Source organism: Lepisosteus oculatus, chromosome 12 (assembly GCF_040954835.1).
Source record: "Lepisosteus oculatus isolate fLepOcu1 chromosome 12, fLepOcu1.hap2, whole genome shotgun sequence".
NCBI lineage: Eukaryota > Metazoa > Chordata > Actinopteri > Semionotiformes > Lepisosteidae > Lepisosteus > Lepisosteus oculatus.
The window spans coordinates 33,070,685-33,092,958 of record NC_090707.1 but is presented as its reverse complement, the minus strand read 5'-3'; the positions used below and the strand labels follow the sequence as shown (position 1 = coordinate 33,092,958).

The following is a 22,274-nucleotide window of genomic DNA, read 5'->3' as shown; positions in this document are numbered from 1 at the left end:
CTAGTGATCATGCAGCCCATCTGTCCAAATCCTCTGGTGACCCTCGGCTCAGCCTGATCTGTATTTTCCCTAGAACCATCGCTTGCCGAATCACTCAGACCTGTAAGCCAGCTCAACCTGGTCCCAATGAAAACTGCCTTTAAGAGGTCTCTCCCCCTTCCCTCTTTCCAGCATTCCACCTGGATGTTCTCTCGCAGTTGGCCCTGGGGAGGGCCAGTTTCTCACAGGGCCTGTGAGGACAAACTCATGCCTATAACTACAGGATATGCAGAAATGATTTATTACTACTTGCAGAATTACACTCAAATATAGTAAACATTCAATGACAGGCTTAATGAAACATCTGAAAGGTTTCATGAGATGGATTAGCAAAGAATCACATTTAGTTCTCCAAGGTGGGATTATATCCAACATTCACTTTGGATAGAAACAGTAGGTTGATCTGTACATTTGAAATTATATGTCTTAGAGAACAGTCTTAATTTTTTAAGAATCACTACAAAAATAATTCTTCAGAAAGCTGTGGATTAAAGTGGTTGACGTTTATATTAAAATATGAGTACCTTGCCATCAGTTGATCAATCTCAATAGATCTAAGGGGGTGTATACAGTACATATCTTTGTTTAAGGCCATTACTGTACATTCAAGTATCCCGTGGGTCAGGAGATAGGTGTGATCTTTCTAAGCATAAATAGTCCCAATTGTGTTAATGCTCAATAACAATCAACCTGTAGTCCGAATATGATCAAGCCCACTCCACACCACACAGATATCACAGAACAGTTTCTATAAGACAGGTTAGGAATTGAGCTTGTTTGGTTGCTGATAACTGAGTGAACAGATGATCTCATACAGCCAGGGGTCTGGTTATCAGATTCACACAACCCCACCCAGCTCCCAGCTCCGCACAAACAACCCTGTGTGTAAAACGATTGCTGTGTAATACAGAATGCTTATTACTGTGAGGCAAGAAAAACAACTGGGTGATAAAACAAACACGTTAATAATACAAATACCTACTGCACATACCATAAACCAAAATTCTACTCGCTCCTAAGACATTCACATTGTCATTCACCAATTAGTCTCACATTTTACTGTCTGCTTTTATATACGATGTCAATGGTGAACTTTTTCACAGTCTGATTCAGGTACGTGAACGGAAACGATATCAGTTTAGGTTTCCAATGTCACTTCTAGTCTCTCACCAGACCTGAGGACATGAACCCTTCGCAACTCCACGACAGCAACATTGAAGTCCTGAAGTCATCCACGTGTCACTCTTCTACAGCGCATTGAAATGCGGTTTTACAAACTCATCCTGGGTGGGGGAAATCGGAGGAGCTAGGGGAAATACAACGCTCATTTCTTTTGGGTAGGGTAGCAATAAAACTTACTGTAGCTGCCTAGTTGCAGATCCTCACGCTGTCGGTAAGAGTGCTGAATTGGCCCAAAGCAAAATCTAACCCCACTCCCACCCCACTCCCCACCCCGAACCCAGGATAGAGTGGCTCCACAAAGATGGCCTGGAAGGTGTGCAGGTGAGACATCGTGTCTGCAATGCTGTAGAAGGACAGGGTCCCCGCATTGTAGTCCAGGTACACGCCGATTCTGGGGGAGTAGGGCACCAAGATGTCTTTTTTCTCGTTCTTGTGGAGGGCCGAGCAGCAGGTATCGGACAGCTCCAGGCTCCAGGACTGGTCGTTGTAGCCTAGGCCACTACGCGCATCTCCTCCCTTCCGGGGCATCGCTTTGTACGCCACCCCTACAGAAGACCCCCTCCCACGCCATTCGATTTCCCAGTAGCAGCGGGTTCCTGACCGGCCTTCTTTGCACAGGACCTGAGTCCAGCCATCAAACCTCTCCGGTCGGTGGGGGTAGGGCTGGGTCTCCCTCATCAGAGTAGCTTTCGTGTTTCCCTCGGACAGGACAAGGCGTCTGTGTGCTGTGTCGGGATCGAATACCAGCTGACAGGAGTCTGAAAGGGAGGAAAAGGGTGGTGAGCGGGGAACTAGGAAAACCGAACAGCTATTAGGAAAGTCGCATGTGTTACGCCGCGGAAGACCAGGGACTGAGGCGGACAGATTTCACGGACGTCTGCTCTTTACTGTGCGTAACTCGGAACTGGAACAGAATGGCAAAACCCCGCCAAGGCACCCAAGCGTCCGTTAAAAGCGGTAACCCCCAAAACCCAAGGTGCAACAGCTTCATAAACCCCCAAACGGACGCTGTGCGAGGCATAACAACACACAGGCCAGGCACCTGTTAGTGACTGTGTACTGTACTGTATGTCCTTCACCCTGTTTTGCCTCTGTGTTTCTCTGTGTGATTGAGCGTGCTCCTGATTGTCTTTTCCTGCATCTGGGCATCGGCTTATGAAATTCCCTGTGGGCTAGTTAAGGATCCCCCTGTCCATTTTATAACCATTTAATCCACATCAGGGTCACTTGGGGGGAGAGGAGCCAAGTTATCGGGCTATTAACGGTGGTAGAAAATATGTGAAAACCCCAGAACAGTTATCTCACCAGTGAACTTATGCTGCTCTTAATGGGATTTATCACAGAATGGAATGCTCACAATAGAGAGTGGTCAGTGTCGCTGAAAATCACCGATGAATGAAACCAAATAAATACGGACTTTTACAAGGCCCATGAAAATGCTAAGAACATAAAGGTAATGTAATATTGACAATAGAATAAACTGCATTTTGAATCTCAATAGGTAAAATATGGATTTTATAGGCTTTTGCAAGATTTTTTTTGTGTGTCAATGTATTCTTAAATGTTTTGTGTTCTAACTGCATTTTGTTTAGCTCTGCTTCTCTGGCAGTCTCAACATGTGTGTGTTTCCACGTCTGTTTAGTTGTGTCTGGATGTTTCTCTTTGTGTCCGTGTCTGTCAGTTGTCTCTTCACTTTAGAGAATCCCCATCAGAAGGAGTTGGGTTATCTGTCGGTAAAAGAACCTCACATTTTAGAAACTCTGGTCTAGTCCTGGGCTGTGGAGCCTGCAGACTATAGACAGAAATCACTCTCACTGTGGGGAAAAAAAAAGAGAGCAAATCAGAAGTTGTGGAGGAACTTACAAATGCCCCTTCATTAGAAAAGAACTTACACTGTATCAGCAGAACTTTTGAAAATTATTAAAGTACAAAAAGAGCACAAAATGAATTCACTTTCAGCATAGAAGCTCACATGATTAAATAATACAGCCTACTTCCTTTACATTAAAGGTAACCAGACCCAGATGTTAACAGCAAGTTTCAAACATTAGAAATTGCAACAAGGAAAATGACTTTTAAAAGCATATACTGTATAATGGATTCTTCCTCAACAGACTTGTAAATCTGCTTGTGGTCAGTTCATATCTTAAAATCTGCCTGGATTGGTGGTGCCAGGTGACAGCTCTAGTGTGAGGGTGTGTAAAAAAGTGTGTCTCACTGTGTGAGAGGGAGACAGTGTACGGGCTTGACTTTGTTATTTGATGTTTCAAGGAAAACAGGCTTACATGGGGAGACCCCGCCATCATTGTGAAGATTTGGAGTTGCTGAGTCAAGGAAAGGATTTATTCCACCTGGGAGAAAAAAAAGGAGAAAAAACAGAACATTTTGAAAAAACAAAAGAGGGAAACATCCAGGAAGCAGAAACAGCACCCTTTTCTGTAGATGATGTCTTACCTTGGTCCATGAGACTGGCAGCCAAAGAGTTTATCACTCCATTGTCAGCTGGACAGACGGAAAGAAATACATGTTCCAGTGTTAACCACAGCTTTTTTCACTTATTGTACACATCTGTCTTTATGTTGTCTGCTTATACTGTGGTGGCTCAGGTTTATAGTCTAATTTGTGAGTTCTCTTTTACTGAAAATGGATTCACCTGTGGGGATTCCTCTTGTATTCGCAGGATTTGGGGTTGGCGGGTCGAGGAAGAGATCAACATTAACTGCACACAGAATAAAGAGAAAAAAGGTTGTGAGGTTACTGGATCTTTACTGTGTCTGACTGACACACGTGCTCAGGCCTGGAGTGTTGCTAGGGAGTGTCTATCTCACTTTCTGTGTAGAGTGACACTGATCCCTAACTTCAAATAAAAGCAAGAATGGATTTTTTTTCATAGTACATTTTACTGAATTACCAATAACGTATTGACAATTTTTGAAGTGACTATTTTTCAGCGACACTTCAATGCTTAGACCTGAACAGTTTGTTACAGACGTGTTTTTAAAGGGTTGTAATCTGACATTGACAGTTAAAAACGTTTATTCCAAGCTGCACCTGTCCACATAAAACATGTAAAAGGGAACATAAGAAATGCAATGTGGGGATTCCGAGCAACAATTCAAAGGAACCAAAGTATGTGGCACCGTTTCGATTGAGCAATAAGGGGAATTTCTGATTCATTACTGAACGCTGTTGACTTTCGAAAAAAGATGATTCACCGTATTGTGTGAGAAGTCATTGTGCAACCTCTTACTAAGCTTAGCACTGCAGGAGATCGTCTCAAGCCCGTTGCTTGCTGCGATAGTCTCCATCTCCCACTGCGATCCTGAACCGAACGAAGCATTTAGATGGACTACAGGTGATGGGTTTTACTACTGTACTATACAGGGATTGCTAGTGAAGCGCTCTCGGGTTCACGTGGGTATGCGCCCTCGCCTCTGCCACCTCAAGTTGGCCCCCAACCGTCAGGGACTCGAACCCAGGCCTCCGGCATCACTCAACAGGGACCCAGCTAGTTGAGCTAAAGGGAAATCTCCCCTCAGCCCAGCGGCTGCGGTCCCTGCTATTCACAGGGAAGGGTGGTGACGTCACCGCGCTGGTAAGCCGGCTCTCACAACCTGCAATGGTGGCCGTATGCGTTACACTAGTATATTATTTCCCAGGCACCTTCACTTCAGTTCTTGCAGAGCTTGGGCCACTCCCAGCCCCAGTGAGCTCTCCGTCAAGCTTGACCTTGCCTGGGGACTGCAGAATCGCAAGCTCGTAGGGCTCCCCCTGTACTCTAGAGCACAGCCTTTTGCTGAGAACCACTGAGGCGGTTTTTGCAGTGGAAGTAGGCTAAAATATCAATTGATAAGGTGAGCATCCTTGATAGTAAAGATAGTAAAGCTTACCTTGTGGCTGTCTGCCTGGGGTCTGACTTAGACTGTTCCTTCCTCCTCGACTGGCTAGAGAGGAAGAAATATAAAAATGGGCAAAAGAGACAAACTGGGAATTCAGTGTTAAAGTCATCTATTATTCCCGTTGTTCAATTTACGGATTAAAATGACATCTCATTCAGGTCTAGCCTTCTTTGAGACAAGCCTGATATTGTCAATTGAATTAATTCTATACTTTATTCCAATTTTTCTGAAGCATACAGTATTTATGTTTATAAGAAGTATGTTCTGCTATGTGTCATCAAGACTTCTGCAGGCACGATACAGTATTTTGCCTGAGCCAGGTGTTTTTCCATTCTTTGCAGCTTCTTCTACTTCTGACGACTGATCACTTTCTCTTCAGTGCTTCCCACTTCACTTTTCTGTGATTGCTCTGGTGTTTTGAACTCCATTTGGATGCTGTAGTTCTCAGTTTCTATGCATATTCTGTAAAGAAGTCTCTTGTACATGACATTGTTGTCCATTCTTATCTTCTAATGCCATTGTTCTTGTTAGATTTGTTATCTTTGTCAGGCTTTCAAAATTCTCTCTGTTTTTGTTCTTATAATTGCTTTGGATTGAATCACAGCTGCCTAGATGTCAGTCCGTTTTGTCTTTCTTTATTTCATTTCTTATATTCACATTTGCTTTTTTTGAAGGTTGCCTGACTCTGAATGTACAGTGAGCCTTTTGCTTTCAGTAATCATGTGCACATTTCCATTATTCTGCTGTTCATCCACTGTACATTATGTTTCTTAGCTTTCCCAAGAAAATATTTTCGGGGACAGTTTTCATTCTTTGTTTATTTTTGTATACACTTTAGTTTTTGTGTTTGCCATTCACCAAATTGAATGTGTCATCTGATCAGACTTAATTCTTTCTGATTCTTGCAAGTGCCATTAGGAGACACTTGTGTCTCTCCTCTTGATGAGTTCCATGCTTCCCAGCTGTGTTGTGCCATTCTCTTTTTGTGTCAACTTGTCACTTTACCTTCTATGTGTAACAAAAGCGTTCTTTCAGGACCCTATGCAGACGACACGATCTGGGGTAGAGTGAGGAAAACACAGGGAAAAAGCATGCAGGAGTTGGGAATGAAAACAGGGGGCGTGTCCATGGTGCGCTGGTGTTCGGGGGAGGTGTGGCCGAGGCAAACAATCCAGGAATAAGTCCAAGGGGGAGTCCAAGAGAAGGCGAAAATCCAAAACCGGGCGGTCCATTCAAGACAAACGGAATAAAAACGGGAACCAGGTCGGAACCGACAGGAACAGGAACTTAAAAGCTTGATGGGACCAGGCGCTTCCAGGTCCCGGACTCGCCTGGTACGGAAACCAGAGCAGAGCCCAGAAGAGAGTGGGCTTCTGGCTTTTAAGGGGAACTGAAAAGGGGGCTGGAACAGGGAGCAGGTGCGGGAGATTAATAAAGAACAAGGAAGGGCTGGAGCATCCTTAAGAGGAGGGATTTACGAACGTGACACTTTGGTACAGTTATTGGTTGGTGCATATGCCTGGATGAAAGTGACACTATTTGGGGAGGGCCGGGAGCCATATTACCCTGCAGCTCTCAACTGGATACCCACTGAAGCTAAGCAGGGTTGAGCCTGGTCAGATCCCCAGGCATTTCTTGATAAGAATAGAGATTTATCCCGGTGTCCGGGCCCAATTTCCCCCCTCGGCCTTTACCGTGGCCTCCAAATTGTCCCCATGTATGATTGGCTTGCACTTGCCATGCGATGGACTGGCGTCCCATCCACGGTGTACCCTGCCTTGTGCTCATTGCTTGCCGGGTAGGCTCTGGCTTCCCTCAACACTGTACGGTATAAAGCGGTTTGGCAAATGACATGACATGACTATTTGGTGAGGCACTATTTGAATAGAATTGCTTCAGCCTGTAATTTGCTTGGACTTAAAGACGTACTGTATCTGCCCTGTGATGGACTGGTGTACTGTCCAGAGTTTAACCTGCCATTTCCCCCATTGCTTGCCCACGACCCTGAATTGGATGAAAATGGATGGATGGGTGGATGAAGACACATGTGACCAAGATTTTTTGTACCACGAATCCCGTTCCTCTCTTCCCATCATTCTCTTCTCTGCTGTTCCAGCTCTGCTGTTTCCCACACTCTATGTGCCCAGAACAGGAGATCAGCTCAAGAGTTCATCCTGGTGAGCCAATCAAAGAAGCAGTACTTCTTCAATGCACTGTTGGTGCTGATCTCCTCTCCAAGTGTTAATAGCAATTGGCTGACTAGGAACTCATCTGATCTTTGACAGGTATTCCTTTTAGTCCTGCTGGATTTTCACACTCTGAAGAACACAGCCATGATGCTTTATCTGCATTGAATGGAGAAAATCCCCAGTTTAAAAGTTGAGTGTTATGTTAAGGTATTTCTGAGCACAGTCAATACATAAATGCCCAAAAAATACCAAGCCTAGTTATCTGTGAGTGAAAAAGCAATCAGACTCACATGTGACACTATCCGTTCTGCTCAAAGGTTCTGCATCTGGGTGTCCACCATCTCGAATTTCTCTCGCTGTGAAGACAAAGGAAAAGAGGAGTTAATTCTCTAACTAAACAAAAAAGTGGGGCAGTGCTTATGCTACCGGCTGTGTCTTTGGAATTTACAGTAACATGGCCAGTCATAAAAGATTAAATGAAATTACACCAAAACAAATATTCAATATCCAAATTATCCGTGATGTTTCTTTGGTCATTGGCCTAAATAATAACTTTAGACTAGTAATGAAATAGTGCAAGTAGTAGTGACCCATATTCTGTATATGTACTGAATGCTGTAAAATGTAGCTGCCAGTAAAGTCAAGATTAACCAACCATTATAACCGTGATTCCTCTAAAAATTTAATAACTGCTTACAGTTTATATGTATTCAAATCCCTTCTGTAATCTTCTTTGTATGGAAGAACCAAGGTATCATTCAATTCAATGTCATCGTCAATAAAGACCCAGGTATTGTATCATCCCATTCAGTGTTACAGTCAATATGGCCTTACGTCTAGCAGCATCTCCTCTCTGTCTGCGTTCTGGGTTCCGACTTGAAACTGCAGCATCACGCACAGAAGAGAGGGAGAAAAAAGAGAGAGAGAGAAAATGAACTATAAGCTGGAGAAGGAAAGGACATGAAAACAATATTTCAAATAAGAAAAGTAAGGCCTTTCAGTCCCAGTTGTGGGGAAACAACAGGCTGATCAGAAAGGCGACATACAACGTAACACTTTAACTTTGAGACTTTAAAAGTGCCTGCGCACATACAGTAGATGCCAGGTGGCTTATATACATAGAAAAGTTAAGATAAGGAGGGAACTAAAACAGCTGGGATGCTCATTTTTCTTTCAGTGAGAGCTCTGCAAGACTATTAGAAATCAATCTGCACAGTCCATGCTGTTGTTTTTGTTGTTATGGAGAGCTATTCTCTTGGAGGCTTCAAACAACACATGGCTCAAAACAGTTCAAGTCCTCATAGTGGCATCCAAAAATACTATTGCTTCCTACCCCCGTAAATTAAACATCTTGGGACAGTTCATATTGTTTCAGTTCAATTCTATCGCTACAATCATTTCTTTTTCACAGTCCAGCAGCGTCATTTGTTATTTCTGATCATAGCTACTATGTTAGTACTGTAACTGTAAAAAATCTATCCATCCATTTTCTAACTGCTGTGTCCAATTCCGGGTTGCAGAATGGCCTGTGTCAATCCTGACAGGCAACGGGTGCAAGTCCATTCTAGGGCACGATTAAATAAGCAACAGCTTTGAAATATAGGAACTTGCTATTACGCAATAAAAAAAATAAAAGATTACTCTAATTCTTAAGTTTTGTGGTAACTTACAAGCAAATTGCTTGGATTGCAGGTTAAGCGTTGTAATCATAAGTGATTTTAAACTGGCCTTTTCAATTAGGTAAAAATATAAAATGTGTGTCGATTTAGGTTTTAATAAATGGTAATCGCATTCATCATTTTTGTTCTCTCTGATAAAAAAAATGAATCTGTTTAATGAAGGTTTCTCAGATGCCTGATGCATTACTTTCAGTATAAAGAGTAAAGAGAATATTTAAAAGTTCTAAACGTGTTCTCCAATGTTCAGTATTTTTGGGGCCAGAAGGAGGAATTTTCGGGCGGAGAGGTGGCTCTGTGGCTAAGGATCTGCGCCTGTGGCTGGAAGGTTGCTGGTTCGTATCCCGTAGGCGGCAGAGGAATCCTACTCCATTGGGCCCCTGAACCCCAACTGCGCCATATAAATTGCTGACCCTGAGCTCTGACCCCAAGCTTCTCTCCCTGTCTGTGTGTCTCATGGAGAGCAAGCTGGGGTATGCGAAAAGACAACTTCCTAATGCAAGAAATTGTATATGGCCAATAAAGTCATCTTATCCATCTTTCTCAAGAAGAGTGTCTTAGTGCTTCCTCATCAGTGTTTCTCTTGTGAGAAGGCTCACCTTGTCTGTCAACATTTCTAGGTGCAGAAGAGTTCACTGAGGCTCTTTCAACTGTTGGGAAGAGACAAAAAGACAACAATCAAATAACACAAAGATTGGACAGAGTGTGGAACATTGTGCTCACTGACACAACCAACACACACACCACAGTTTCTGTACTTGTACACATGCAAGTTTACCTATATACTCCCACAAGCAATCGCACATATGACACATTGCTATTTGCACTGTTGTGCGTTGTGAAGACAGCTCTGTGCTGTAACAGTACTGTAGCTTTAGAGCTGAATTACTCCGAGATCATCACCATCTCTGGGGGCCTTTCAACCACGTTATAAAACATCTGGCTGACCTAAACGTTTTTTTCAAACACTCACATCTCGAAGGCTCGTCCCTGTTTCTGATGCCTGAAGTCCGCAGATTGAAAACTGAAATTCAAAATGTAAAGGATAGAGATAATAAGAGAGAAGTGACTTTGCAGAAGGATCTAGGAGAAAAACATTCCTTTCTCTGGTGGTCGGAGAACACTGGGTCAGTCTTAGCATGCTTTCCTCCAATAGAGAGCACTACAGCAGCATCATTATTCAACACAGTATAGGACAAGAGCAAGTATGGTAATATTTTCAATAATGTTTTTTTGCTGGTATTGACTATTTTATCACACTAAATAACGCAATTATTGAATTATTGAATTGTCTGTTACACTAAACATTTGAAAAGTAAAATTGTCTTTATTGTCATTGCAAGTGGTGCTTAAATAATTTTAGGCAGTCAAGGTTGTGTGTGGACTGTCTGAGTGACCCATATTCTGTGCATGTACTGAATGCATGAAAGTGTAGCAGCTACTGTAGTAAGGTCAAGGTGAATCTACCATGCAAACTGTGACACCTATGATCATTTAATTATCCCTTACTGAAAATATCATTATCATAATCATACTATAGCTAGTACAGCGCCGTAAATTAATATAGTGTTATGGTCCTATCATAAATGCTACATTTCTACTTTTAAATTCTATTATTGACAATGATCGTTTCAGGTAGGAACCTACAGTATATTTCGTGCACTACACTCGATGTATGAAGGCTTACCTTGTCCACGCTTTTCAGTGGTTCTTATTCCAAGAGAGGGCATTGCTATGGATGAGATACACAAGGGAGAAAGACAGAAATTAAAGAGGATGGAGGTTCCCAGGTAAAAGAGTTCAGTACTGTTCCTTATTTGGTCAGTCATCTGCTTAAGAGCTGACAGAGAGGCACAAGAGGTGTTCCTCTGCTAACAGGAACAACAGAATTAAGTATGATGAGATTTGAGATATGTCTACAGATATTTAGGTCAGCAGTTTCTTTAAAAATCTCTATCGCCTCTTGCCTGTACCTGAACATTTTACAAATTGATTATTGGATTATTTCAATAATAATATAACAACATTTTATATCAATCCAATTCTGCTTCTTTTACCAGAGAGTTGGCGATTCTGAGGTGTTTTTATATTTATTTATAGGAGGAAATCTCAGATGCTCTTACTGTAAATTCATGCCATTGGAGTAATGTCAAAATATGACCAATCATGAAACATTGTATCTGTCATCTGTCTCTCTTTCAGACCATAGGCCGATCGAACCTTTCAAAACCACTTTTGCTGTCAGCACTGAAAATCTATCCCCCTCCCCACCACTGAGGAACCTGGTAACCAGTGAGAGCACCTGTGATGGGACCAGTGACAGCACCTGATCCGGCACTTCAAGTCTTCCAGTGCCAGCTTTTGCAATCCCCTCTCTGTGAACCATTTCCAGTAGCTGCAGTAAACCTAAGTAATTTTACTGGTTGTATTGTATTCTTCTTGTGGATCACTTTTCAGCCTAAATAGTCCTCAAAGGAGCAAAGCCTTAGAAAGCCCTGGTACAAAACATTTTGAGACACTTTTCTAAAGCAGGCATACAGAGGCAGGGTAATTTCAAGATATTCAAGAGTTGTGTTGCTACTGAACTCTGTAGAACATTCATTTCTTTTGTGATTTCCTTGTGTAAAGGCTGGTCTTTCCCTACAATGTAGCAGTTAGAGAGCACTATGAGCATCTGTGTCGTGCTATGTTACAATATATTCACACACCATAGTTCAAGGGATTTTCTCTTGCTTTGCTCAAACAGAATGAATTCTACATTCTGCTGTCATCTGCCAGGAGCACAGTATGCGAGTCCACACCACCATTCCACCCTTAACATTGCTCAATTGCAGTATTAAAAGAAGCAATTGATTTGAAAGGCGTATTAGTCTTTAGTCTTTGTCACTGTGTATTTTTTACATGTGAGTGCAATTTTAGGAGAATTATTGTTTTTTGCATGTGTCTGTGTTTTTACAAGAAGCTGGAATTTCTTATTATCTGTTGGCGCACAGTATCAATATTAATAGTGCGAAATTCAGTCTGTTTGATTGGTTGTTAAATCGATATATAAAAGGATAAAGAGTCTTACTTCGTTCTCGTCTCTCTGTGTTCTTAGGCCCCAGAACACTAAATACTAGGAAAAAATACAGTGTCAAAAAATTACCTTTGAACAAGGCCAATACATTCACAAGATTGTCACATTCACAGTGATTCCGGAACTGTACAGAATTTTCCCCAGGAAAAATCTTGAGCAACTTACATAACGAACTATGATCAATGTTATAACATAATCCACAAATATAATACCAAACTCATGGCTACAAGGAGTAAATATTCTCAATAATATTGTGCATATGGACTAGACAACATCCCCAGAAGAATCCACACTCCAGTATATCCATGTTGTTTTTTATTCTGCTTGTGTGTGGATATTGTTGCATTCATCCATTAGCTCATCACTAAAACTTTCCAAAAGGACGTTGCAGTAAAAGGCGACTCACTTTTTAAAAGATCTGCTTTGAACCTGGTTCCTGCACCTCTATTGGCTGTGGTCAGAGAAATACAGAGGGAAAAATAGCATATTAAACATGAATCCGAGGCACAAATCTCACTTTCACTCATCTCCTTGTCTCTGTGAGAGAAAGAAAAGTCTGTATTTGCACTTGAGTAGTTTGCTTGTGTGGAGTGAAGAAAAAACTGTCTAAGAATCACCTAGAATAAGTCTGCATGAAACAACAGCAACTGTTTTTAAAATTAAAGTTCAAGTAGCCTTTACATTTTGACTTTAGCTGGAGTTATTCAAATTTATCAAATATACACCAGATGTGCTGCTTTTATGTTGGTTAAAACTTCAATTTTACTTCAATCATTTTGTCCTGTGTGCAGTGAAACTTTCACTCTTCTCTTAGACATACAGTACTTGTCTGTATCTATCCTAAGACATACAGTACATTCAGACAAAAGGCATAATGCCACCTTACCTCTGGAGCTGTCTCCCAATGTTAACAGCAGAGTGTCATTCACTGAATACATAGGAACAGAAAAACATGAGTTGTAACAAGTAAGAGTTCTGAAGATCATTTCTTTTTTTACATGACCAATTCACAAAGCTCTGACAAAGATAATAGGCCTGAATGAAAAATTCAGCCCCTTCCTGTCAAATCAAAAGTAGACGTTTTACCATACTAACTGAGTGTTGCTGTTTTATTTCCTACATATAAAAAGGATTCTATAAACTTCAAGTAGGGTTTTTTAAGAAATCATTTTCACCTCCATAGGATGACAGGTGGAGAGAAGGCAACTGATTACATAATTAACACTAAATGTGTTTATTGTTCTCTCTCAGCCAGATACAATTACAATTTAAACTGCAGTATTTTATTAAAACAGCTTTTTAAACCTCACTTACGACCTCCCCGTGTAACCTATTTTATATATTAACAAATGCGTACTTCATGAATTACAGTTATAGGTCTCAGATTAATAGGGCTCAGTGTTTGATGATGATTTATTTTCTTTAACTATGGTACTTATTAATATAATTTGTATAGGTTTTTGGTTTTCTTGGACTCTTTTGTCTCTTTTGAAAATAGTACACCAGAAGTGCTGAAATTCCCTCAGAATTCCCTAGAGAAGTAGAGAAGGAAGCCGATCCCAAAAACAAGTGAAGTGGAAAAACTGGTGTTACAACTTGAAATAACAGGCCAGGTACACAATGGTAGAAGCATCATTGTCAAAATAGCTATCCAACTATTGACATTTAAAAACTTGCTCACCCCTGGAGAGCCAGGTGATGTGGAGTTTAGGCAGACAATGACAAGATGCAAGCTTGGACTGCACCCAGGTGAGTTCACCAGTCCATTGCAGGGTAACCACATAGGTAATGACTAACACACACTGTTACGACCCCAAGTGTCTAGGGGTAAAGGGGTGTAACATTTAGGATAATTCTTTTGGAAGCAGGTGGGTTCTGGTGAGGGACTAGGAAGTGTGATAGCCAAGGTGGGTGCAAAAGTGATGATTTTAAGTTGAATATGTGACTGGTAAGACACGATAACACACAGGGGTAAGGAACTAGAGTGGAGCCAAAGAAAAGAAAATAACAAACAAAATGGAGCTGGCTAGGAAAGTGAGGGAAAGCTAGCCTGACAACAAAAGAAAACCCGAAACACACGGTCTTCGGCGTCTTCAACACCCTAACTAACCTCCCCTGACTACCCAAAACCATACAAGATAAATGGCACTCACCCGTACTAAACTAGTGTTACTAATACAAAGTCAACTAAGTGTGTAAAGTGTACCCAACAACCTAAACTAACCTTATATACAAAAGTTCACACAAAAACACAAGTGAGCTAGGAATACAAATAAGGGAAAATGTGAGTAATCAACAGGAACAGGGTACAAAAGAACACAAAGGTTGAACATGTAACACGTTAGGGCAAGGTCATGGCAAAACAAGGATAAACACACAAACAAACGAAAGTACAAAGAAACGACCAGAAACCAACAAAACAACAAAGCCGAAGCGATACGAAAATACACACACACAAAGCAAAACAACAAACCAACAAAGCCGAAGCAGAAGCAGAAGCGAAGCGAAGTGAAGCGATAACCAAAGCAAAATGAAGCAAAGCGAAACCAAACGGGACCAAAGTCAAACGAAAGGCAAATGTCATACGGAACAGTGGTGTAATGTTGGGCCAATGGGGGAGGGAGAACAATCAAAGGTCAGCAGTGTGGAGCATAACAACAAAAACACACAGACCACACACTGGGACGTAACACACACATGGGAGTGTGCTGGACAGCATGTCTTTGGACTGTGGGACAAAACCCACACGGACACAGAGAGAATATACAAATCCGTCACAGAAGGCACCCCAGTCTAGCATCCTGTCTGGGACCCCAGATCAGCACTAAATGGACACACCACCTTGCCACCTCCCTCCAAGTTAGATAAAGCTTCCCAAAATAAGATGCCCTGTTCATTATGGGAAAGTAGCACAAAAAAAATGCTATTTTATTTTTCCTAACCTGTCTTGGAGATCTTGCCCAGTTCCCCCGTGCAGATGTCCTCCAGTCTCTCTCTTAGCTCAATCACAGCCGTCCCAACAGGTTCAAATGAGGCTTCAGGATGGGCAGTGACACTGAGTAGGTCTCCAGCCTCAGGAGACTCACAGTATGACGGGTAGGTCTGTCCAACCGAGAAGAGTAGAGAAGAAAACACGTTTCCCGTCAAGCCCATCTGGCTGTAACACAATCCACGGAAAAGCAAGGAAACAGCTCCGCTGAAGAGCCCACGGGCTGTTCGAATAAACTGACAGAGAAAATATCCCAGCGCATCAATTCAATCTATGACCTGGGATTTTGACTGTAGGTGATTCCTGGATAAACTGACACTCAGAAGAGAATGCGGTCCTCTCCCACCCATAATTCCCGAAGAAATACAGTCATCAACGTACCTCCAAGAAATGGATGTGATCCTCTGAACAGGCCAGCTGTCGAAGCTCACTATCTCTTTTCTTAAGATCGGTGATCTCCTTCTCCAGCTGCTCAATGACTTCTTCTGCCGCGCTCACTTTCTCCTGTCCTTTGGTGCTGAGGATTTCGTTCACCAGCGTGCGCATCCTCTCGATGGAGTGGATCAGCTCTGTCAGGGTGTCCTCACTCTCCCCAATGACCTTCTCGGTTGAGCGCTAATCGGGGGGAGGTTTTACAGAGGTGTGAGTGTGGCTCACAACAGCACACTAATGAACATTCACTTAGAAATAATAAACTGCCAGTCATAAGTTTAACCACAAATTAAACACAGGCTATCCTATTCTTATTTCTTCATTAAAATGAAGAGGGATCTTTACAGTACACGCCTGAACAAGTAATTCCCTCTTAAATTCATGCTGAAGTTATTGATAAGGGAACTGTCTTCATAATGACGGCCAGTATGTGGTCTTCTCACTAGGAAAGTTCAACAGATGGGTGTGACCCAGCGTTGTCTAATTTATTGACTTGGAATTAGAATAGTGGGATGAGGTTCAGATTGTTTTAGCTGCAGTGCAAAACTACATCCAATTCCGCTATAGAGCAAAAAGTTATAGCAGATACCCAGGAAGTCTTGGTTTAGTGCAATACTCACTTTGAATGAGTCTGCTACTTTTTTCAGGTCCTTCAGCTCTTTTTGTCTCTCCTGGATCCTCTGCTGTATTTCTGTCTGCACTTCAACCAGTCGCTTCTGTGAAGAAATGAAGAAACGAATGCCGAAACGTCGCCACGAGCTTTTCACCCCTGAGCTTTGGCAGCACAGAGAGAACATATCCTGGATCCAGAGCGGAGTGAGTGCTTTGCCTCACCTGGTCCTGTGGTCCACCTAGTCCTGACACAAATTCCTGAAACTCACAGCCTGTAATAAGGAAGCTCTGGGAAACAGTGACGGAAAATGGATAGATGAAAGCATTTTGTGTGGCAAGACGTCATCCAGCTCTCCGAGAACCCCTCGCCAGAAAGAGAGCAGACCCTCGGTTATGTGCTGGACCAGAGGAGGCAGGGAGCAGGAAAAGTGACTGGTGAATTGGACATGGACACATCTGGAGCCTGAGTTTTTTATTGTTTTGTTTATTTTTTATTATTTTGCTGCTGGTATACTGCCTAACTGGCAAGGTGATATAGAGAGAGAGGACCATTGAAGGAAGAACTTGGAGAGAGATGGGGTTTTGTTGCATTTTTTGGAACTGAAAACACTGTAGATAAAAAAAGTACTATTTGTTTTTCTTCAAAAAGTTAGTCCACATGTTTTCGTCCATTATTCTGAGTCCCATCTGTTACAACAATCACTGCTACTGTACTGCCATCCCCAGCAGTGTCAACTATAGGGGATGTGTGCATGTCTTGGTATTACACTACCGGCTGTTCAGTAATAGTATACTGTAGGTTAGGTCCCCTTTTCAGGCCATAAAGGCTCATGGGGGAATGGGAGGCAAGGACCACCATTTTTCTTGATCATCTGACACTGGAGGTGGAGGTGATGTGGTCAAGATCACACTCCGGTTGGCCTATTACCCCCAGAAGGATTAACCCCCGTTACTCATTTGGAAAGCAGGCTGAGTGGACCTGGGAGCCATCTGGAAGGAATTAGAGCAAGCTACTGTACATCACTTGCCCCTTCCTGGGATTGAACCCCGGACCTTCTGGTCAGGAGTTAGAGACCCTTGCCGTCTGAGCTACCAGGGCTCCGCTAACAGTATACTGTACACATTGAAAAGAAAAATGTTGGTCTTGAAGGTGATGAGTGATTCCTAGTGATTTCATTCTGGCAGAACCCCTGGTTAGGAGTCCCCCTGGTGGCGGGATGGTGGTACTGTAACAGCCAGATTCATTGAGTTCACATCAATGAAAAACATTTGAGTATTGCGAATTCCACACATCCGCTCCTTGGATCATACACTTTTTGTCAGACCAACCATCCAGTTCTAGAATCCCTGAATTATCATGAGCAGTATGGCATGTTCCAGAATTAAGAGCTTGAATGTCTTGTCAAGGAAAAGAGCAAAGAAGGGTAAGTGTATGTGTGATGCTAAATCCTCATGGCTCACCAGTAGGATTGTGTGGCGCAAATTAATATTCTCCTACGGACAGTTCCTTTTGGGAAAACAGGCCCAAGGTCATTGAATAAGTTAAGTGTGTAACTGTACTACATATATAAGTGTACCCAGTATAACTATTACTATACTGTTTTGATATTATACCCATCCTGTTGATAATACATTTACATATTATAAGAAATAGCAAGTAAAAAGAATCACAGAAAATGAGAAAATGAGATAAGTCAGATGTACAAATCTCTTCAATTGGTAGTTTAACAGATCTAATGTCTTTCAAAACTGCTAAATGTCACTGTGTTTAATGAATAAGAATGCAGACAGGAATGTGCTCAGACAGCATTGTTGTGAATGAACCTACTGGATTTTCTGGAAGACTGTGTGTATGACTGATAATACAAACATTTTTACAAGTGTCACTTAAGTAGGACGCAATTTACAGTAAAAGCGTTCAGTTACTGCCAAAATATAACTAAAATTAAAAAAATGGTTTTGTGCTTGTGCATAAGAAAACCGATCTAAAAAAGAATAATTCTGGCCCTTACTTCAGAGTTCGGCTATTGAGCAGAATGACATGGAAGACCGCACATAATGTACTATCTGTATAATGCAAGGAATCAATTTTATTAGAGAGACTAGCAGAAAAGACAAAATCCACCACTTCAATGCCCTTATGCAAGGCTGACTTTGACATCATTATTCAAACCAGAGGGAAGTGTTGGGTACAGAGGGCAAGCAGGTTAACTAGAAGCAGAAATCCCAAGGATAGACAATAAAAGAGAGTGAGGGTAACACCTGCGATTTTTTGTAAATTTGCCTATCACAGCCAGTAAGATGCTGCGTTGAGGTCAATACTGATTGACTGAACCCTAATCAAGTACCGAACTAAACAACAGTGTTAACCACTATTCCACCCAGCATTCCATGTGCATGGTCCCAAAACGGTTATGAACACTGACCCCTTTGTCCCACAGCACTTGGTGTATTAAAGGTGAAATATCTATCTGCAATGGAGTGAAAAAGTATTGTTTCATTCACGAATTCTGACTAAGCGTGGAAGAATAGCTCAACCAAGGTTCTCTTTGATGTTTGCTGTTGAAAACGTAAAAATAAGTAAGAAGATTAAAATGAAAATTGTAATAATGAACGCATACTATATATACACTGGTGTGTGTTTCATTCTGCATGCATTCATTAATGTTTAGACAATTTTATTTAATGTTAATGGTTATCAGAAATTATTTCCTTGTAACTAGAGTTGTCCTCCTGCCAGCCCAAGTTGCAAAAACAGATTGCTTCCAGGTTTACTGACCTCTATTCACACTATTTTTTTTAATTACCCATATCCTGGATTATTGTAGAAAGAGACATGTTTCTCCAGTATCTTTTCATGGAATTCTTTTATTGTTGAACTTTTATTCCGGACAGTGTTCTCCAGGGTGCAGGGCTCATGCTGCACTTTGAACAGAAGCTGACGGGAGACCAGGAGCTCTTCAGGAATGTCTAACCAGCAAACACCAGTGATGATAAAGACATTCAAGAAACTGGGACGAATTGTACTGTACCTGTTTCTCCATTCTTTCTGTTTTGGTGGAGACCGTGTCATGGCCCTTGTGATGGTTGCTAGTACAGAGCCAGCAGATAAATTTCTGGTCGGTGCGACAGTAGAACTCCTGCAGGTACTTGTGCTCCGAGCAGATCTTCTGGTCCAGCTGCCCAGTGGCACCAATGAGCTCGTGCTTCTTGAGGGCGGCCGACTGGTAATGTGGCCTGATGTGCTCCTCGCAGTACGAGGCCAGACACACCAGGCAGGACTTCACGGCTGGCAGCTTCTTGTCCTGGCACACGTCACAAGGCACCTCCAGGGACGACCGCACGACCGCCTGGGAAAACGAGTTGGGGCCTCCATTCTTCAGCTGCTCCACCGCCTCCGCCAGCATGGTGTTTCGGGAGATGGCCGGCTTGGGGCAGAAGGTCTGTCTGCACTGGGGACAACTATAGATGCCAATGTGGTCATCCTTCTCCCAGTAGTCCTTGATGCATTCCATACAGTAACTATGCCCACATGGGATAGTCACTGGGTCCTTAGGTAAATCCAGACATACGGGGCAGTTGAACTGCTCCTCTGTCCATAGTTTGGTGGTCATACTGCAAGGAGACAAGCCTGAGAAAATACAGGAGTCTGCCAAGGGCACAGAGAGAGTGGCCTGAGCTCTCTCTCTCTTGTCACTGAAGGGTGACAGACCTGTTTTCAGTACGAAAGAAGTGTCTCACACACACAGGTGGAGATTGTGACCGAGCAGGTTCTGAGAAAACAGGAAGAACAGCTGCTGTCGTACAATGTAGCACCTGATTGAGAGGGGAGGTCTGCTCACACTCTGTTAATCCCACAAAGGACTACCACATTGGGACTTTTCTATGACAACATAAGAAGGAAAACAAACATGAAATTATTCATGCACATACTGTATAATTCACATCCATAAATAAATAAACTGCACACAACACTCTCATGCATACAAATTGTATACAGTAGTTTGCAGATGTAACATTTTTACTGACTTTTATTAATGAATGTTCATTGACTCTTAGCAATCCAGCTCACAGTAGTTTGTGTCTGAAGAAATCTAGCTTCACCTTTACCAGTGTTTCATTCACATTTAGAATCATCACAAGTAGACTGAAAGAACTCAAGGTGATACATGTATAGCCAATATAGAATGTTGTTAATTCATCGCAATTACCCATCCAGTCTAAGTGATGATCATTGTTCCCTATCATTTTGTTCTTCTTTACCGAACCATAAAGTCAAAAGTGTACTTTTTATAGTATAAAATATAGTGTAGATACACTTAACATATAATGCAGCTTTTTTGTACTACACATGTTGTAGTACGCACTGCACAAAACCTTGATCCATCTTGAAAAAGGACTTGGTTCCACTGTGATAAGCACTCCTTAGATAATATAGTACAGCCTCCAACATACAGGGGGAAACAAAGGTTCTGTTCTCTTGTTAAGCAAGGAAGAGTGTCTCTTTTCTGTATTTTTTCTTGACTTTTACAAGGCTTGACTTTGAACATATTAAATCACCTACTGTATGTTCAATCATTTCTGACTGTATAGAGTTACAACAATCAGTCACTCAAGCTTGTCACAGTCAATGTAAAAAAGAAAGAAAAAAACAAATACATTTATTAGCATCTAAAATATAATCCATATACAGTACTTTAGACTTCTAAAGCCTTACATGCATAGGGTCATATATTTACAAACAATATTTGATAAGGAGGTAGCAAAAGGAGAAAATCCTTTTAAAAGCATATCATAGGTGCAGGTCATAATTCAAGTCGAGACCCAAATCTTCCCCACCCTTTAACAAAGTGCCAGTGTTAATAACCTCTTCCCCAAGCTTACTGGGTGTGATCTGTCCTGTTTGCCAACATTCCTGCTCCTTGTACACTACACTGAACTGACTAATACTTGTCAGGAATAAACATGTTACTCCTTAGGAGAGAAGGTTGGTCTTTTCAACTCAGAGACCACATTTATAGTGCTTTTAACTACAAAATCACTGAACAGGGATGGGCACTACAAACATCCATTTATGAAACTTGTACTTTAAACATAGTTAATCACCTATGTGATTGTTTTTTTAATATGTAAAATGTGACACAATATATCCTCCTATCCATCCATTTTCTAACTTCTGTATTCAGTGCATGGTCACAGGGGAGCCGGAGCTTATCCCAGCATACAATATGTGCAAGGCAGGATACGCCCTGGACTCCGGTCCATTGCAGGGCACACATAGACGCACTCACAACAGGGGCAGTTTTCCCAGAAGCCAATTGAACTGCAAGTATGTCTTTGGACTGTGGGAAGAAACTGGAGCTCCCAGAGGAAACATAGAACATAGAGAGAACATAGAAACTCCACACATACAGCATCCCAGGATCTGAACTCGGAACACCTGAGCCTGCTAACCGCTGTGCCACTGTGACACAAAAATGAATAATTAAAAAAAATCATGAAATAGAAAAAGAATCAGGCCAGGAGGCTGTTTCGCAGTGCAGAATTTATATATATATATTTAATGTTATATTTATTTTTGCTTGTTTTTGAAGAATTAGTAAAAGCTCTGCAATTCCAATGGAAAATAGGACAAATGTTTTCAAAGGCCGCGATGTCATTTTCAATGACCCAATAGTCATAAAAGAGGTGTGAGCCAAATACAAAAATTCAAAGTCAAAGTAAATTATTTAGACAATTCAAGCTACCTTTATTCGCCTTGTAATTCATTAACAGAAAATTGGCAGCCAGAAGTCATTAGAAAATGACTCTTGCGAGTTTTTGTTACATAAACAAAGAGTAACTACTAAAAGAGATTGGGGAAAAAAACTCAAATTTTAAATATTTTATCTTGTAAATACAGATTTCCTCGCATTAAACATGAAATAATAAAATAATAAAAAGTGAAATTTGGAGATAATACTGTCATGGGAGCATTGTAAAAGTAAAAGTTCATGAATGATACAGTATGTTTCCTGGGCCTACTAGGATAAGCTATTACTAAATAACCATTAAAAAACTACACACAGCTGAAGTCAGTCGTACTTGGTGTTTCAAATATATATATATAACGACTTTCGTCCACTCTTCCACCTCGCTTAAATAATTGAAACGCTTATATCTATTTGTATTTTCAAGGGT

At 41.6% G+C, this 22,274-nt stretch overlaps 1 protein-coding gene across 2 annotated transcripts; it reads right to left on the bottom strand.

Annotated features, from left to right (window-relative positions):
• Positions 1–264: 264 nt before the first annotated feature.
• trim25l (tripartite motif containing 25, like) lies at positions 265–19,838 on the bottom strand. 2 transcript variants are annotated; one of them, XM_069196957.1, is made up of 18 exons: positions 19,127–19,838; positions 16,103–16,198; positions 15,432–15,665; positions 15,004–15,163; positions 12,948–12,989; positions 12,468–12,512; positions 12,056–12,100; positions 10,673–10,717; positions 9,959–10,009; positions 9,585–9,635; positions 8,144–8,191; positions 7,600–7,665; positions 5,112–5,165; positions 3,875–3,940; positions 3,676–3,723; positions 3,507–3,572; positions 2,970–3,035; positions 265–1,979 (listed from the first exon to the last, which is right to left on the bottom strand). In XM_069196957.1, exons 1-18 carry the CDS (start codon positions 19,706–19,708, stop codon positions 1,408–1,410), a joined length of 2,337 nt encoding a protein of 778 aa, XP_069053058.1. In that variant the 5' UTR covers positions 19,709–19,838; the 3' UTR covers positions 265–1,407. The 2 variants fall into 2 exon arrangements, with proteins under 2 accessions (XP_069053058.1, XP_069053059.1); XM_069196958.1 differs by lacking the exon at positions 2,970–3,035.
• Positions 19,839–22,274: the final 2,436 nt, after the last annotated feature.

Excerpts from the sequence above, each read along its gene's own strand:
- trim25l (XM_069196957.1), bottom strand. The coding sequence starts at position 19,708 with ATGACCACCAAACTATGGACAGAGGAGCAGTTCAACTGCCCCGTATGT. Across the intron at positions 12,101-12,467 it reads CAAAGCAGATCTTTTAAAAA|TATTTAGTGTTCTGGGGCCT; the intron begins GTGAGTCGCCTT and ends ATTTTTTCCTAG. Across the intron at positions 7,666-8,143 it reads GAGAGGAGATGCTGCTAGAC|CGAGAGAAATTCGAGATGGT; the intron begins GTAAGGCCATAT and ends TTGTCTTCACAG.